Source organism: Sphaeroforma arctica (assembly GCF_001186125.1).
Source record: "Sphaeroforma arctica JP610 unplaced genomic scaffold supercont1.819, whole genome shotgun sequence".
In the NCBI taxonomy this organism is placed as follows: Eukaryota; class Ichthyosporea; order Ichthyophonida; genus Sphaeroforma; species Sphaeroforma arctica.
The window spans coordinates 721-17456 of record NW_014039739.1 but is presented as its reverse complement, the minus strand read 5'-3'; the positions used below and the strand labels follow the sequence as shown (position 1 = coordinate 17456).

The following is a 16736-nucleotide window of genomic DNA, read 5'->3' as shown; positions in this document are numbered from 1 at the left end:
AAAACGTAACTAAATTAACTTAAGTTAACTAACTACCTAACCTAACGTTAAGTTAATTAATATAATAATACAACGAACTATTAGTATATATATATATAGTATATATATAAATAATATATATATTATATATATATATATATATATATATATATACATATATTCGTGTGTGTTTATATATACCTATTTATATACTTATATTAGGCTTGTATACAAATATGCTGTATAGTTTAATCTTTCTCCTTTTCATACCTTTGCATCATAAGATGCTATGTTGATTTTCTTCACCAGCCATGGTCGCAAAGAAAAGTGCCTTTTAATGAGTGCAATGTTGCCCGTACGAATAGCATGATCCTTGTGGAATGAATTACTCCCACCCATTACGAAGGCTGTAGTAATACTCTTTGCAATAGCGGTATCGATGTTAGTCAATGTTACATACGGTGTGCCGAAACCTTTTTCCTTAACAAGTGCACGGTGCTACACAAGTGCAAATTCTATCAAAATTAGACGAGGCACGTATTTAAAGTCAGTTATACAGCATAGAATCAAATCTCAACCTCTAAATGTAGACCCTGATTTGAAAGTCGACACGTACATATGATTTAATACATAGTTGGTGGTACTGTTGCAAACGTCGCGTGCACGCCCACTCTAGTTCCCGCAATCAATGCAATATTATGAGGCATAAATAAGGCTGGAGGCTAAGGTAGCGCGACTATTGCAAGAAATATGTAAACCCTAAAAACTACGATTAACCTCTCTGACTGTTGAGTCATCACTTTTCAAAAACATGTCATCGTTTTATGAGTGTCGTATACCTTATTATATTTCGTTGTTTATTTACCTGTTGTTTATTCAAAAAGACTTATTTGCTGTTATTTGTATAATAAACTACGTGTAGAGAACATGGTTTTTTGTCGTATGCTTCAAAAATTCAACATCACTTGCCATCATAAAAGGTCGCATATTACACCTAAAGTATCAACACCGATCTGGATGGAAAACGTACAAATTTGAAACCGTACCGGGCGCTCAGTACTACACTGCATATTCAAACCGTACCAATACAATATATAAAGCGTACAAATTCCAGAGATGTAAGCCACATTTTCTATTATTTGATTGGTCAAAGAAATAACTGATCCTGACCGATAAGAGCACTAAGCTTTGACTGGTCGATTGAATCGCCGTGGCCAAAATCTTTGATTGATCGAAGACCGAAGTGTGAAATTTGAAAATATTTATATTCGTCGCAACTAAATACGAGTAAATACTCTCCTACTGTCTCTCGCTCCAGTAGTAGTTTTTTGTATAGTTCGGACAGGAGGGCAGGGTATTGGATACCCCGTTGTAGTTTTTATGGTGGTGTAATAGTTGCTAAATATAATATAAGTTGAGTACTTCTTGCAATTTTGGCAGATATCTGTCATTTCATCCCAGCATCGTTTGTCGAATTCATAAATTAATACATAATGGTAAGTCTGAATCCGCGTTGGACAAGTCTTGCAGCGATATATGGGCGTGCGATTTTAGTAGTTAAGTAACTAGAGACATAATGATAACTGTTTGATGGCATATCCGATCGAGGGTATATGATCTGGGGTACGTATATATCTGCGAAAGTTTATATATATTATATAAACATGTGTGAGGCGTACAATGCCTGCCAGACGAACAGGTTTCTCTAGGAAAATATAGCAACATCTATAGCTGTCTACAAACAACTATACTTGCATGCTAAACTATCCGAATCATATCTGTACTGACAAATATATTGACACTTTGTTGCAGGTTCTAAGTGATTCTGAGCTCGATACCGCCCGCGAGGTGTTCCTGATCTTCGACAAACAGGGTGACGAATGTGTTTCCTCCGAAGATATCGGAATCATTCTGCGCGCCATGAACAAAAACCCGCTTGAGACTGAGGTGAGTGTGATAATCCATATGATTTCACAAAATTAGAAGTATGGTAGCAAAAGGACTTATACATGGAGTGTTTCCTTAGATGACCACCGTGTGCGGGAATACTGTGAGACTTTGTGTGCTACTCAAGAATGCAGGTGTTATCTTTCAGTATCGTGTTCTAAGACGTAAACTTAGTCTGTTTAGTTATTAGCATATTCTATTGAAGTCAATATATAGACCAGTCTGCACATTTTGGCAAGTGCGCCACTATATAGTACCGTGTTGTATAAGGATGCATATGGAGTATAAATTTCACGACATGGCATGGTAAACTTCAATATCAATTCTTATGTTTGCCTATAGTTAAATTTAATTAAAAGTACCTTTCCTCTCACTGTGTATATTCTACCTAATGTAATTAGGTAATCTGTACTAGATTCTGAGGTATCCGTTCTAAAATACACCACGTTAACTGACTATTTTTATATTTCTCACTTCTATACACAGGTCGCAAAGATCCAAACAGAGTTGGACCCAAGTGGCGAAGCCCGCATCACTTTCTCTAAATTCGCCCCGATTCTTGAGCGATCCACCATCGACTGCCCCGGATCAGTAGAAGAGTTCACGGATGGACTCCGCGTCTTCGATAAGGAAGCCAACGGCTTCATGAGCGCTGTTGAGCTTAGACACGTACTCACTTCTCTAGGCGAGAAGCTAACTTCGAAGCAGGTGGATCAACTTCTGGTTGGTGTAGAGACAGATAGCAACGGTGCTATCAATTACGAGGAATTTGTCCGCAACGTCATGCAGGGTTAAGAGTCACGTCAAATATTCAAGAATATATGTATCGGTTTCTGGGCGAAGTAGTCTGGGAAGGTATTGTATTTGCGGTTTTGTAGGAGTTGTAACAGCTAGCAGACACTGTGTGTTTGTCGAGTGAGATTTGTGTGCATGATCCGCAGCCAAAATAAAACTAACTGGCATGATGATGGCCAGTCAACTCTCAAAGACAGACCACCAAGTGGTATAGACGTATCAACACTGGAGTTATCAACACTTGAGTCTTCAATCGTATAGGCAGGCTTGAAATACACATAGATTGTTTGTTGTGCTTGAAAGATATTTGTCGTTGCTCAAGCCAGTTATCGTTCTCAAAGTTTGGGTTCCTTGCTGAACTGACATTGGAAATTCAGCGATACTTATCTGAAATCTACGATTTTTATTGTACAAGTTAGGTTTCCAGTAGTGTACGCGTGATAGTGTGTGATATAGACGTAGCTCAAACTTTTTTCTAGATAACATTTAGGGGATTGATTTCTCTCACTGTGTTCATTGCGGTATGAACGGGCCATAACATAATGTTTGGTGTACTCATTTGTTGTCTGGGATTTACAGTCACAGTTAAATATTAAGCACAAACGTTAGTGTTTCATTTGCTACATGTACAAGTCAGCAAAAGAGCCTAGACTTTGTGTCGTATTGAAAGTTGAATACTGCGCTTCGTTGTACATCACGTGTCCTGAAGAACTGAGGTACAACTCAGAAGCTGAAGCACATTTTCGAAGCCAATGTGTGGTCACCATAATACTTTATGTTTATCATCAAGGCAAACGTTATCAAGACATGTGAAGTCGCATGAGAACTGTGATATCTCTAGAAGATAAAACAACCCTTCTGAGCTAACCTGCAGATACCAAGGCATAGTTTGCAGGGTTTTATTTAATATGTTCACTAAGGAAGGATCTAAAAAGTGTCACGTAGACCCATGTGGCCCTTTCAGTACATTCCTGAGCCTTCTCGCCACAAAATCATTCCCTTGTAAGTGATCTTTGCCTGGATGCACCATGCCCGCCTTTGCAGTGTTGTCGGTTTGGCCATACCCGACCATCTGAGAAAAGTAGTTGAGCATGGATCCTGTATGGAATGCATGGAGGACAAAAGGTATGCGTAAAATTACTGTAAGTAGGTGAAACAAAACGGTTGGGGAGATGAACGATTGAAATACCAATAGCTGCACAGATTGTAGCGGTGCCGAAGTAGATACTTTGATAAGTCTAGATGTGTTACTGGTCCTCGACGCTCATTAAATATTCACGAGTAAAACATACAACATTCCGTACATACCTTTATATACAGGACAGAACTAAGTGTTCTCACTTCCACACAATTCACACCTGACAAAACTTAGATATCTGTATACAATATGTGCAATGTGGGTATGATACAGAATACATACATCAAACATAGTACACACTTGTAACGATAACTCCTCACACACACGCCTGCTACGGGTGACTTATATGCTGTATTAAGAGCATTCGTATACACAAGGACAACGTAGAACTGTAATGCGTAAATGTTCGAAATAGTGACATTGCACATATTTCTATCCTTTTTATATGCCAAGAGAATCGTCAAAAAGACGATATGTGCTTGAATAATTTACCTGTAGGGTTGTACGAAGCTGCTGTGTTTGGATTGACGGTCGATTGTGATACCGACGGCTTTCGTTTGGAGTGCTTTGATCGCAGAGCGTTGCCTAGACTGGTCGCTGTGAGAGGCTTCCTCCCAGTTGTGATCTTCCGAGACATCTTTTGCTTCTGTAGGTATAAATATGAAATCTGACTCAGGTACGATGGCTACAACAGACAACTCTTAGGCATATGTGTAGTGATAAGTGTGTTTTGTGAGAGCACGGTTGATCTACGTACACTTCAAAAAACATATTATAATACTCTATACCTTTGCGTAGGATAGAAAATTTATCTCAGGGAAAGATAGACACAAATGAATAGAACACAAAACATATAAGTTTTCACCGTCTACACTGACGGTTAAGCTCGGGCCCTCCCCGGCAAAGTACAAAGAAACTGGCACGCCCTTAACACAAGTAACACGATTCGTATGATCAACTTCAGACTGTACAAGAAATGCCCCAAGAAACGACTCGTTGCACGAAGCATTGATACAGTCACTTGCTGAGCGGTGTACAGCTAAGTGAAGTAGCTATCAGACGCCATTACGTACTCCCAGAAACATGTGTAACAACCATGATCTTGGTACTACAACCATGATCTTGGTGCTTTACCTTGACAATTGAATGCAGGTCCTCCAAGAAATCTTCTAACGACGGGATCATAGCCAGTGATACCGACACACTCAGGTGTGGATGTGGCTCAGCCACAAAGTCCACCAACCACGACCGTGCATTGAGCTGAGCTCCGATTGTGGCGATGTCTAATGTGTTGACTACCGTAGCGCCCAAGGTGTCGGTCATGGTGGGGGTGGTGTGTACTTGCAGTGCCAGTGCCTCTACGTAGCTGAGAGACACGTCTAGCTCGTCCATCTCTGTGTAGAGTAAGGAGAAGAAAACAGGCAAATGTAGCAATGATAAGAGCTTTATCGTCTTCAGTGTCTGTCATAATCTGTGTGCATTTGCAGTGTCAGTGCTTCTACGTAGCTGAGAAAATCATTTAGCTTATCCATCACCGTGTATAATGAGGTGAGAATAGGTTGCTCTATTAGCTTAGAAGCTACTGTTTGTATCATGCATCGCCTTGGGTATTGGCCATCAAAAGTGTGATGCGTATTCGCTGAGTCAGTCCTTCTAAGAAGCCGAGAGACATATTGAGATACTCCATATTGCTATGTATAGCAACGGGTTGGCAAGGAGAAACAACGTGGAGTAGTAATAACGGGTGCTGGTTGATGCAGCACTAAGAATGTCAGTCCTGGTGAGTGTGGTGTCTTCTTATAGGGTCGGTCTAAGTTTTAGGTCTAGCTCGTACATATTTGTGCTCAACAAACCGAGATACTGCGAGCCAATAACTTGTCAGTATAGACTGAATCTTTAGGCCATTTGTATTGGGTCGAAACGCGGACGTAATCTGTAAAACCAATATCTCTATGTAGATGACAAGTAGGTCAAGAATTCGAACTTATATGTGCTCAGTGAGAGAGCTGATACGTTGCAATATGAAATGCGAGACTGATGCTAAAGCGGTAGCAAGCTACAGCACCTTAGATATCAAGGCCCGATACATCAGGTGTAAAACTTGTACAGCACGCCGGAAATCTCATATACATTCCATAAACCAGACAGATCATGGCATATCACATGTTTTTTATCCCTAATTAGTACAACATACCTGCGATACTCTCACACAGCCTGGCTCTAGCAACCACGAGATCGTTGGCAGCAAGGCTATACCCTTCGAGTCCAAAATTCATCATCGTCGCCCACGCACTCGCTATAGATCCCGATGTGACACCTGTGAAATGGTGCAGCGACGTTACACTAATGCGAGATATATACCAAACAATCTAAACAATCAGGATGGACGATAGCGTTCAACGCACTCAGTTGAATCAATACAGCTATACTAAGTAGGTGAAAGGATATAAAAAGCCAGCAAAAGTTTATGAGATGCCGCCAATGCATGCATTGCCTCGATGTACTCTGTTATTTCTCTCGAGAGCGCCATAATCGACATCCAACAGTGTTGACTTAAGCTGATTACAACGTAAGGAATGACCTACCTGGACGGGGTGTACCTGCAGGTCTATATGATTTGTCCCTATACACCACAGCGCACGTATTCTCGTGCGACAGTACACTGTCCACACACACCGAGAGGCTCGTCACACCGTCTACCCCAAAGCCAAGCGAGACTACAGGCCCCGTAGTACTTTCTGATACCAATGAACGCATAGTTCCTCTGTGGTTGTTGGCTACGCTGGATAGCAGTTCAGTACTGCTCTTAGCTGTGGCACTCTCATCGAATTCCACCTCGTTGGGTTCGTGGTCTTCATTGAGTGCTATTTGGACTGTGGCGACGGCCACGGGGATGGAAGGGAAGAGCATGGAATGCTCAGTAATATCCACGTGCACCGGTATCTCGGCGCTATTGATCACCTGCAATGGGCATATGCGATAATCCAAGGATAAGTGGTTATCAAGTGTATCGGAGCTAATCGACAGGCGACTCCCACATCTAAACCCTTTATCATGGTACAGAAAGTGCTGTATAAAACAATCCTAAAACAGCTCCATCACATTCACGGCCAAAATTCTTTCACAGGATTGCAATCTACAGATTCCGCATACAAGCTACTATTAACTGCCGTGGCTTAGACAAGAATCACACGATGTGACTCTATACACGCGTACGCTCTATACCTATTGCACACAGCTGCTTGAAAACTGAGCTCACATATTTGGCACAACAGCCTTCAAGAAACCGATAAACCTCTCTCACTCGCATCTAATGGGGGCCGTAGTAAGGAGATAGAAACATTACTCATCATGCGTGTACATGCACAGATCAAACTCACCCTCAAGATAGACTGGACCAGATTGGTACAGCTCTCGCCCATCCACGCCAAATTCGCAGTAGTACACGTTCCCGTGCGTTTAGAGAGCAGTCGATTATAAGTTGGTGTGAAGGGGTTGACAATCACCAATGCAGTGTCTGTGTGTAAGTGCTGCCTCAACTTCAACAATACGCTCGTATCAGCGCCACATACAACAGGAATACATACACGCTGAGCTCCCAATGATTCGATAACGTGTTCCCAAGATCTGGTTCAAAATGCAAAAATAGTACGACAATAGTGGTATTAGTGGATATTCGCAACGCAGGTTGTAAGACCCAAGTTATTCACAAGTATGAGCTGGTAATTTCTAGATAGGTATGGAAAAACTTCAAGTGAACGCTTGAATTCATGATGCATAGAGGTTGATATACACTGGCAATACATTGTCAAGTGAGGTTGAGGACAAGAAGTTAAAAAGTGATGATGGAGGTTATTTCTTCAAAGTTTTGTTGTATCACAAAACGAGAAAATTGCTGATTGATTTAAATATAGTGGATGATGCAGCGTTCGACAGTCAGTCGTATATTAATTTTTACACGCAAGAAATCACAAAGCTCTGATTAATTTCTTGCAGGTCGGACATCGCGTTTGTATACCTCTGGAATACCACCTGACAGACGTACTGTTACACCAAATTCAGATGGATCTATGTGTTATGTAGCCAGTGAATGTCTACACCAAGGAGCCCAGATTAATATCTATATATAGCGTACAACCTACCACTGCACCAAGCAACAAATACAACTAAGAAGTAACGACAATACGATGAATTTACAAAACAATGAAGTAAGTTGAGCTAAAATCCTGTTTCCGCTCATTGTCAAGAGTTAGATGTATGTGTAGTTCAATCTGGTATATGATTACCTGTGACAGTCTCCCACCAGCACCACCGTGCACTGGCTATTCGTTCGATTCTGCAGCGCACACCCGATTACTTCACTCGCCACATCCCAAGCAGAACTAGTCACATACCCACCGATATCCATCGAAGGGGCGCTAAATGCACGCGCCAGCATAGATACCACATCGGATTCCATTCGCAGGACCGAAGGGGGTGGATGATAGTCGTTCAAGCGACCGTGACCGTATAGCTCCCATACTCGCCCATCGTCTTGACCTATATTTTCATTACGAGTGTACTGGCGAGATGTGGAAGTATGTTAGGCGCAAGGCATCGAGCGCGACTGAGGGAAACAGAATTGAGATGAAGTCACTCGTGCATAGGGGACTGTGATGAAGAGGTAAACAGTTTCTTGTCAATGCTTCCTCTATAGAATATAATGCACGATTCAGCATGTATGTACGAATTTCGACAACGTTCAAGGGAAAATTTGCGATCGTCTGAACGTTCACATAAGTCAATACTGAAGGTGTGGATACTTTCAGTCCTATCTGATACGGTACGAGCTCAGTAGGATACATTCGATCTCGTTTACATTGACTGAATGCTCTTAACTGTACACCGAAGCCAGTAAGGCGTATTCGCATCAGTATATACTCTACGTATGCAAAGACTTTCTCAAGCAAACATACAGCACAAATATGAAACATCTATCAAATTCTCACATAATTGCACTACGAATGTACTTAGTATAAACTGTCCCTTTTACAATCTTTCAACAACACGATCACAGCCACATCCAAAAACTCATAAACTCACCTCGGGATTTTGGCGATGCAGTACACGTGGTGCCGACCGTGATAGATTGCGAGAAGGAGTGACTATAGGCCCAGTATTGGTTGCTGCGCCTCTCACATACAGGTTTCGCGAAGCCTTAACATCCGCCGTACCTGCCTCAAGGGTATCTAGGACCGAACTTTCTCTATCATCCACCAAAGATGCATCGGCTACTGTAATATTCGTTTGTAAATCAAGAGCGACGGTGAGGGTGTAAAACTTTCCAGCTGTAGAATAGATATATATCATATGCTGGAGAAACTAGAGCGAGAGTTCGGAAGCATACCTGTGGGTAGCTCTGATGCCGATGTTGCGGGGTTGGTCACCCTGAGTGTCTGGGCGAACGGAGAAATGTCCGTAAGCTGCATCTGTGACACCGGCGTGTGATCCTTGTACTTCAATTTGACGAGTGTAGAGATAATCTCTTCCTTCGACATGCCTTTTATCGGCAATGCAATGGCTATGCCCTTGCGGGTTTTCGCTTGCGGTAGAGGTTTGGGTGTTGTCCTGTTAGGGTCTCTGTTGTACCAAAATAAAATATCCTGAGATGAGATAAACGCTTTCTAAACTGTTCTTGACATACATTCTTGCAGACGAGCTCTAGAAACTTAATTTAAGACCATAAATAATGGCGAAGGAGGAATGCGAATCGTGGACTACATGAATACACATATGCACATAATAAAATATTGAAATACATTCATCGCACACAAAAGCACAAATAAAGGCACATGCACTCACCTCTCTTCCACGACGTCACTTGTCTCTGGCTGTGATCCTTGATCCCTGGCAGCGTCTATATATGTAGTGTCAATAAAAAACAGTCGCATTTCTATGTCGTTCAAGAATCAAATCTATAGACGACAATATTGCGTGATCATCTAGTTCTTTAGCAGTCCAGGTTCCTCTTTAGACTTGCGATGAAGCCCGCATCTTTCCGTGAACACTCGCAATGTGACAATGCTGAGTAGTATATAACTATATCTACACTTAAAGACATTTACATATCACGGATCATCTCTGAAATCGATATCGTTTATGTGCCACACACGCTAGCCTATACATAGGTGCTACAGACATACCTACAGACGCGGACACGGTCTTATAAACCCACCCTAGGGTCGTACCCACATCGGATGCTGCCTCACAAACATTGCCCACCACATAAACCTGGAGCAAATACAGAAGTTAATTTAAGTCGATTTGGCGAATATTTGAATAGTCTGGCCTGTAGACGATCCGGTAAACCCTACATTTCAATTCAGATGTTATAGGTTGTCTCAAACTACCAAAGCGCATATTATTCTATTGTACATTACAAAAGAACAAGATATGAGAAGAATCTATGTGAATATAGTACTACCTAAGATTGTTTTGGCTTGCGCTTAATCTGCTCATCGTAAACGAATATATTAGCGCCCACCCGTATATGTGCATGTTTCATGTAACTACAAGCCCTCTTTAGCTTTAAATTGCTAGTATTACGACTAGGTACATGAGATAACGTGCAACTATCATCGAAGAATAGCTTTCGACAATTTCGCTATCGATTGAGGTTATGAACAGTTTTGCATATAAGTGTGATATTGTTGACTTATGCTAAGAAACTGGATTCTCCTTACTAAAGCCATTTCGTATTTGCTCATGCGAATAGCAAGGTTATCACATAAGTGTGCGCTACATTCCATAAATATACAACACTTGTGCTTCTCAAAATACTCTATAGAGTGTTTGTACCGAATTGAAAACTGTTCCCTTATGGGATCAATCAGTCTCCCTGTAAACTACTCTGACACAAAGACAGACATGCTTCTTTGTAGAACACCTCCACTTCGCACTCGGTGATCTTGCGTCAGAGGGGCTATATTGCGCGTACTCAGCTTGTTAGTATTAAACGAATATAATCTGATGTTGAACACGGAAGTGTTTGTCCAAAATTGTGCAAATGAAGACAAAATAAAGGACATTGACACGTATGCATACACGAACACAAGTCGTTTTATAAACGAAGCATAATCACAGCTACCAAAATGTCACTTAAGTAGAAAAATCGTTATGCGCGCTACATTCATCATGATCTTAGGCCAATATCGTGTATAGAACATACAACAGGTACCCAAATGCTTCGTCGACCCTCGACTACTTGAATTGCATGTATTTCCACGGTTCCCACTAACTATTTATATGAATCTATGAGATGGCCCGTTGAGAAACATAGGCATGCGCAACCATACCGTGGTAGTCAAAAACCCGTATCGCTTCAGTTTGCGTGCCAAGAAGTATGCTGCAGATAAAGCTAAGCCTCTCTCCGCGATGCGGAGCCATGTCGCTGCGGCCGGCATCGTAGTGAAACAAATGCGCACATGCGCTTCACACAGGTAGATTTTGTATTATATTTACCACTACGTATACTACACTACTCTTGTTACCGTCAGAATAGTATTTACTTCTATCATCTGCGGTAGTAGCCACAGCTGTTCGAGTGAAAGTAACACCAGGTCCAGCAGTGCACTGAAATCTTTCAGGCGTCTCGGCATTTGTCGTATAAAAAACCCCTGTATCAGAATCCTCTTGTTGAATAAAAAATAAGTGAAGTGCGCGAGCCGCGAGGATTTCTAAGAAAAAACAATCACTGACCAATCAGCGATCCCGATCAAAAGATAACAGTCGATGACGATTATATCGAATGTGAAATGTCGACCCAATTCCCCATTCCCAAGGGCACAGGGCCGAACCTGAGAACGGCACAAACTTTCAAGCCTCGCTGATCCAACAGCTGAAAGCTCAGCTCGCAAACGATGATGTAAATATGTTTGTGCGTCCTTAAAACACTCTGTACTACATAATAGTGACAAATAATTCGATTTTGATTATTCGTTGAAACCCCGTCCCAGGTCTATTAAATATCTTGTATTTATAATCTAAATATACCGATTTATTAGTTCATTTGAATATGGTATATTGTTAATGGTACTATGTACTGCCTGATCATTTATCGTATTTAATAGACATTTCTATGTGTTACCTGATATTTCATTGTATTTAATCGAAGTTCAAGATGCAACTAGTACCCATAAGATGGCTCGCATTCCCCAAATCGGGTATTTGCACACTCTGCGATGTCCGTATTTTCTGTCATTGGGCACCAACCATCCGCATTTGCTGGAAATTTAGCTTTACCTGCTGTGTGGAATCCAATATCATCACAAACAGATGTAACACTCAAGGGTATATCCATCGTGCAATCTACCATGCAACTGTCGAGATCCGGTCTCTTCTTAATAGTTGATACGCCCATTGCTTTAGCAGTGGCACAATAAAAGCACCTCGATGTAAAATACTCGGTGTTCAGCACTGGTTTATTCCTGTATTAAATGGGGAAGAGAGTTTATAATGTTCAAGTTTACGAGGTAATTGATGTAGTATTTCTGTATCGATGGAAGTGTTTGTATGATCTATTTGGGAAATTGTCCGCGTGTATGGACTAATAATAGTTTCTAGAACTTTATTAAAATATATACATATCATACAGATGATATTAGGAATCAATTATGTTTCAAAAGTTCAGATAGATATTCCTTGAATGCAAATTGAATTGAAATCGAAAGGACATACCTGTGGAGAAAGGGCCAGTAATTATCAATATTTCCATTGATGAAGGCTTCTTCATTTACCACCATATCGTAAGTGTCACTTAGGAGGAATGCAAACTCATTCGAATTCTTTAGTGCCACGGACATGCCTCGTGCATGTGCCTGTCTAACACCCCATATATCAAATTGCAATTGCAGAGTCAGATCAATATTGCCCTGCACTCGGAGAAAAGGAGAAATATTGAGGTGATCAATGTATTATAGTACAGTTGACAATCAGGAATTAAAAAAGTTATTGGTATAGGCGTGTTTAGCAGATTCTGAATGTTTGGGAATACCAAACAGGTACTAACCTCTAGTCCATGCTCGTGAATTATAACGTCTGGGTTATCGAATTCCAAAGCGTCGCATCCTTTTGCCTTTGCAGCGTCTAAACGATCCATCATAATCGGCGCGATAATATCAATCCGGCGTATATCCAACCATGCCTCATCAGTAAATACGTCGCCCTCTCCAAACATAAGAGGCCCGCCTTTTATGAATTCAGGAAATAGGGCTCGATCCATTCGCCAATCTTCATAACTTCCAGCTGAAAAATAACACATCACTTTACGCCCTGTAAACGCAATTACAAAAGTTAGAATGAGCATACGGATTTGTCAAAAACTTTCCTAACACCCGCAAACACAGCGTTGCCTCTATTGCATCCACTCGTATATATTACCTGCCGCATGGAGAGAAGCAATTGTGCTAGCTGGCGTGTCGATATCGACATCGTATAGTGGGACATCATGAGACTCGTCGATTGTATCCTGCAGTTGCCACTGCCATCTGATTCCTTTTTGGGGCCTGAACCTCTCTACATCTGCCCATGATCATAATTGATTCAAAGATTCAATACGAGCTTTTAAAATACGATCAAGGCAAGGATTGAATATAAGCTTCGCCATTGAAATGTGCACCATAATGGGACAACCAGAGCAATCTGATCGATGGAATTCATTCGCACGCAGACGTCATACGATGAATTCACTGACTGACACCTGACTCACTTTCAAGGTTCGCCGGGATAGATATGTCGCCCATTATACGGCCACATTCGGTTCCGGTATAACGACTATCGCAGGTACACTTTCCATTGATTGGGTCGCACGATCCATGACCATTACAATTTGCCGGACATGCTTTAGCAGTGAATCCCGGTGCTCTCAGCACGCTATAAGTATAGGTGAAGGAATTTGGTGTGCCATCAAAATTAATCGAATGTTCCGAGCCAATTATAAACATGCCAGTATATCTAAATTATAAACATGCTGATAAAACAAAGGAGATAGACAACCAACGCAAGTGTATGGATTCAGTTGAGTATCTCACCTGTCAATCTGCTCAATTAAGATTCTTGCCGGACAGAGTTCTGTAAGAAACTGCACTGAAACCCTACGATCGCTGTGAGTCGTGATCACGAGTGGGACTGGATGACAATATGTCGCGTTGCTCCCTTTTGTCGTTAGCACTGTACCGTCACTAAGGACAACACAGGGTGTTGCGAAAGGATAAGCTGCGGCCACCTCCTTGCTATGTTGATTGTTGTCAGCTATTTTCCACCCATTAGGTAAATAAGTTTCGGTGCTATCACAATCACTATCTTCGTATGGAACCTGTTCGGGAGAAGTCTCGCCTAGTGTCGCATATATCACGCCAAAGGGCATCACAACGCTATTCTGAATGTTTGCAGGGATGCAATCTGATGGTGTCGTCCCGCTGGTTTCTTTTGGCCATGCGCAGATGTTGTCGTTGCTGATTGCTTCACACAAGCCACAGTCGCGTTTGCATGTTGTACAGGTCTCTCCGACTGACTCATTGCACTCACCATCGCCGCACGTGGGCGCGCAAACACCGCAATCCACTGAGCATCTGAAACAACTTTCTGTAGATTCGCAAATCCCGTTACCACACTCCTCTTCAAGCGGGCAATCGATAGGGCAGTTGTATGGTGACTCATAGAAGTTGTGGTACCCCATACTACTCCAGTCCTCGCATATACCGTTCCCGCACACGCTATTCATTTTGAGACAATCGTCTGGATCTGTCACTCCGTTCTCTCCGTCCTCGCACACACCATTTCCAGGTATCGCGGTGCATGGGCAGTCCTGCGGACATGTTCTGCACCACTCACCCTCTCCACATACTCCATCGCCGCATTGGGCCCTCCACTCCGCCCAAGACACTGTCAGATTCTCCAGGACCTCAATTCGCGGCTTCATCTGAGCAATTTCTGATTCTGAAGGCGGCGTAGGCAAAGGGGAAGTGGCACTCGGTAATGGTGGAGTCACTTCGGTGAATGAAATAGGCTCGGTGCTCTGTGGCAGACTGGTTGTGGGTGCTTCAGATTGTACAGACCCCTGTGCGGAAGCACTAGAAGATGAACTTGAGAACGTGCCGGTAGCTGCTAACGCTCCTATGATAATACCAGCAATCAGTAGCACAGCAGTAACGACAATTGCGATTTGCACTGGTTTTGTGCAGCGCCGCTTAGTGTTAGACCCAGTGGCGTCCTTGGTGTTGGATTCAGTAGAATAGAAACTTTGAACCATCGTGATGGTTTGTTGATGGGGGCGTGTCTGATAGATACTCACAGCTGCAATGTGATGTGACTTTCCAAGTGCAATTGCTGGTTTTTATACGGATCCTGTCCGACCTTTGATTGCTCATAGATCGTTTGATATCTCGAGTGTGGCCATGCTATTCTTGCTCCGGAACACCGCCTTCTAATTCCTGAGGGCGAGATGTGTCTGATTAGCTACACATAAATATGCAAGAGCATTTGAGGTATGGGGTGTGAGTTCACGTGGCCACTCATCACAATACGGTCCGCTCCTACCAAGCCAACAACGCAGGCCAATCGCACCCTCCCAGATTCAGCGGTAATTGTACTCTCTTCCATTGACACGTTTGATATAGATTACACTAATCACTGTCAGCCAAAATTCAATTGTCTCATTCTGTCCAAAATACTCAGATTGTGACACTCCTTGACAAATACGTCTATCATTGACTCTGAGCACAGACACCAACGCGCATTGCATTAAAACAGCGAATTCGGATGTGGTGATCAGATCTTTCAGAGAATCTTAATATTACCACGTCCAATGTGCAGTTTTTGTGTTCAACACAGTATTGGCAACAGCTTAGAATGACGCGTAAACGGTATCGTGCTATACCATGGCACATTTTTAGAGTACATACAAAAAATTTGCAGCTACAAATTACAAACAACTCAAATGCTGATTGCTCCTCCGCGGACTGCAATGTTTGGCCGTGCAAAGGGCTGGTGATCTCTCGCAGGCTACTCAAGATGTTAAGTATTCTTGTGTATTAAATTCTGCCATTTCCGCCAGTATGCATGACTATCTGAGTATGCCTATCCACTTTCTAAACACATACAAGGACTGGCCACTCTACTCGTATCTGCATCTACAAATATCATTAGGTAGGCTCACCTGGTGCCAGTGAACCCCGCAAATCTACGGATTCAGTTTGGTCACAGGCTGCGAATACTATGCGATAGAAAGTGTGAACCCCCTTCCGAGAGTACATGGTGAGAAGGGATATGATTAAGACTCAGATAATCGTGGGTGCGTATAATTTTGTTTATTCTTGGTCATACAAAACTTTGGCATTGAGATGCACAATTACGCTCAAAGTTAGCATCCTTAGAATCATCGGCCCATTTTTTAAAGTGATATGATTAAGACTCAGATAATCGTGGGTGCGCATATTTCTGTTTATTCTTGGTCATACAAAACTTGGCATTGTGATGCACAATTACGCTCAAAGTTAGCATCCTTAGAATCATCGGTCCATTTTTAGACCTGTACCCTATTATGATTCAAAACTGCACCTCAAGATCATCTTAGAGGAGTGCGCTTGTGTATCTGAATAAGTTGCCTTCACTAGGCTCTCTGCGCAGTTGGAAATAAGAACAGAAATATAAAATGTAGCACCAATGATATCAGAACTAATATTTGGAGACCATTTTGAGATAGCAATTGAAATGGGTGCGCTTGGCGAGTGTGCGATTGAACACAAATATATTTATTATTCGCAATCAAATACGATTCGTCCGCAAATTATATCGGGGCGCCATTTCATATACGATCGCTCATGACGTGTGAGGTTGTCTT

The 16736-nt window shown here is 42.1% G+C and overlaps 4 protein-coding genes across 4 annotated transcripts in view; 1 reads left to right on the top strand and 3 right to left on the bottom strand.

Moving 5' to 3' along the window:
• Positions 1 to 647, bottom strand: part of SARC_08749 (hypothetical protein) — a 2654-nt gene extending 2007 nt beyond the window's left edge. Inside the window, exon 1 of the mRNA XM_014297259.1 lies at positions 250 to 647. Within this exon, the coding sequence (XP_014152734.1) occupies positions 250 to 378 (129 nt within the window). The 5' untranslated portion in view covers positions 379 to 647. The remainder of the gene's footprint in view (positions 1 to 249) is intronic.
• A 668-nt stretch (positions 648 to 1315) lies between these two features.
• On the top strand, positions 1316 to 2913 carry SARC_08748 (myosin light chain 1/3/4/6, alkali). The gene is made up of 3 exons (XM_014297258.1): positions 1316 to 1475; positions 1792 to 1926; positions 2413 to 2913. Exons 1-3 carry the CDS (start codon positions 1473 to 1475, stop codon positions 2719 to 2721), a joined length of 447 nt encoding a protein of 148 aa, XP_014152733.1. The 5' UTR covers positions 1316 to 1472; the 3' UTR covers positions 2722 to 2913.
• Positions 2914 to 3530: 617 nt separating this feature from the next.
• SARC_08747 (hypothetical protein) lies at positions 3531 to 11444 on the bottom strand. Its single transcript, XM_014297257.1, has 12 exons — positions 11194 to 11444; positions 10042 to 10129; positions 9701 to 9755; positions 9246 to 9478; positions 8942 to 9132; positions 8146 to 8420; positions 7240 to 7486; positions 6445 to 6820; positions 6054 to 6176; positions 4994 to 5253; positions 4352 to 4505; positions 3531 to 3819 (listed from the first exon to the last, which is right to left on the bottom strand). Exons 1-12 carry the CDS (start codon positions 11299 to 11301, stop codon positions 3659 to 3661), a joined length of 2271 nt encoding a protein of 756 aa, XP_014152732.1. The 5' UTR covers positions 11302 to 11444; the 3' UTR covers positions 3531 to 3658.
• A 579-nt stretch (positions 11445 to 12023) lies between these two features.
• SARC_08746 (hypothetical protein) lies at positions 12024 to 15146 on the bottom strand (the record flags this gene model as incomplete). Its single annotated transcript, XM_014297256.1, has 6 exons — positions 12024 to 12324; positions 12575 to 12768; positions 12906 to 13168; positions 13277 to 13417; positions 13605 to 13768; positions 13927 to 15146. The coding sequence occupies 6 exons, from the start codon at positions 15144 to 15146 to the stop codon at positions 12024 to 12026; spliced, it is 2283 nt and encodes a 760-aa protein (XP_014152731.1).
• Between the last annotated feature and the right edge of the window lie 1590 nt (positions 15147 to 16736).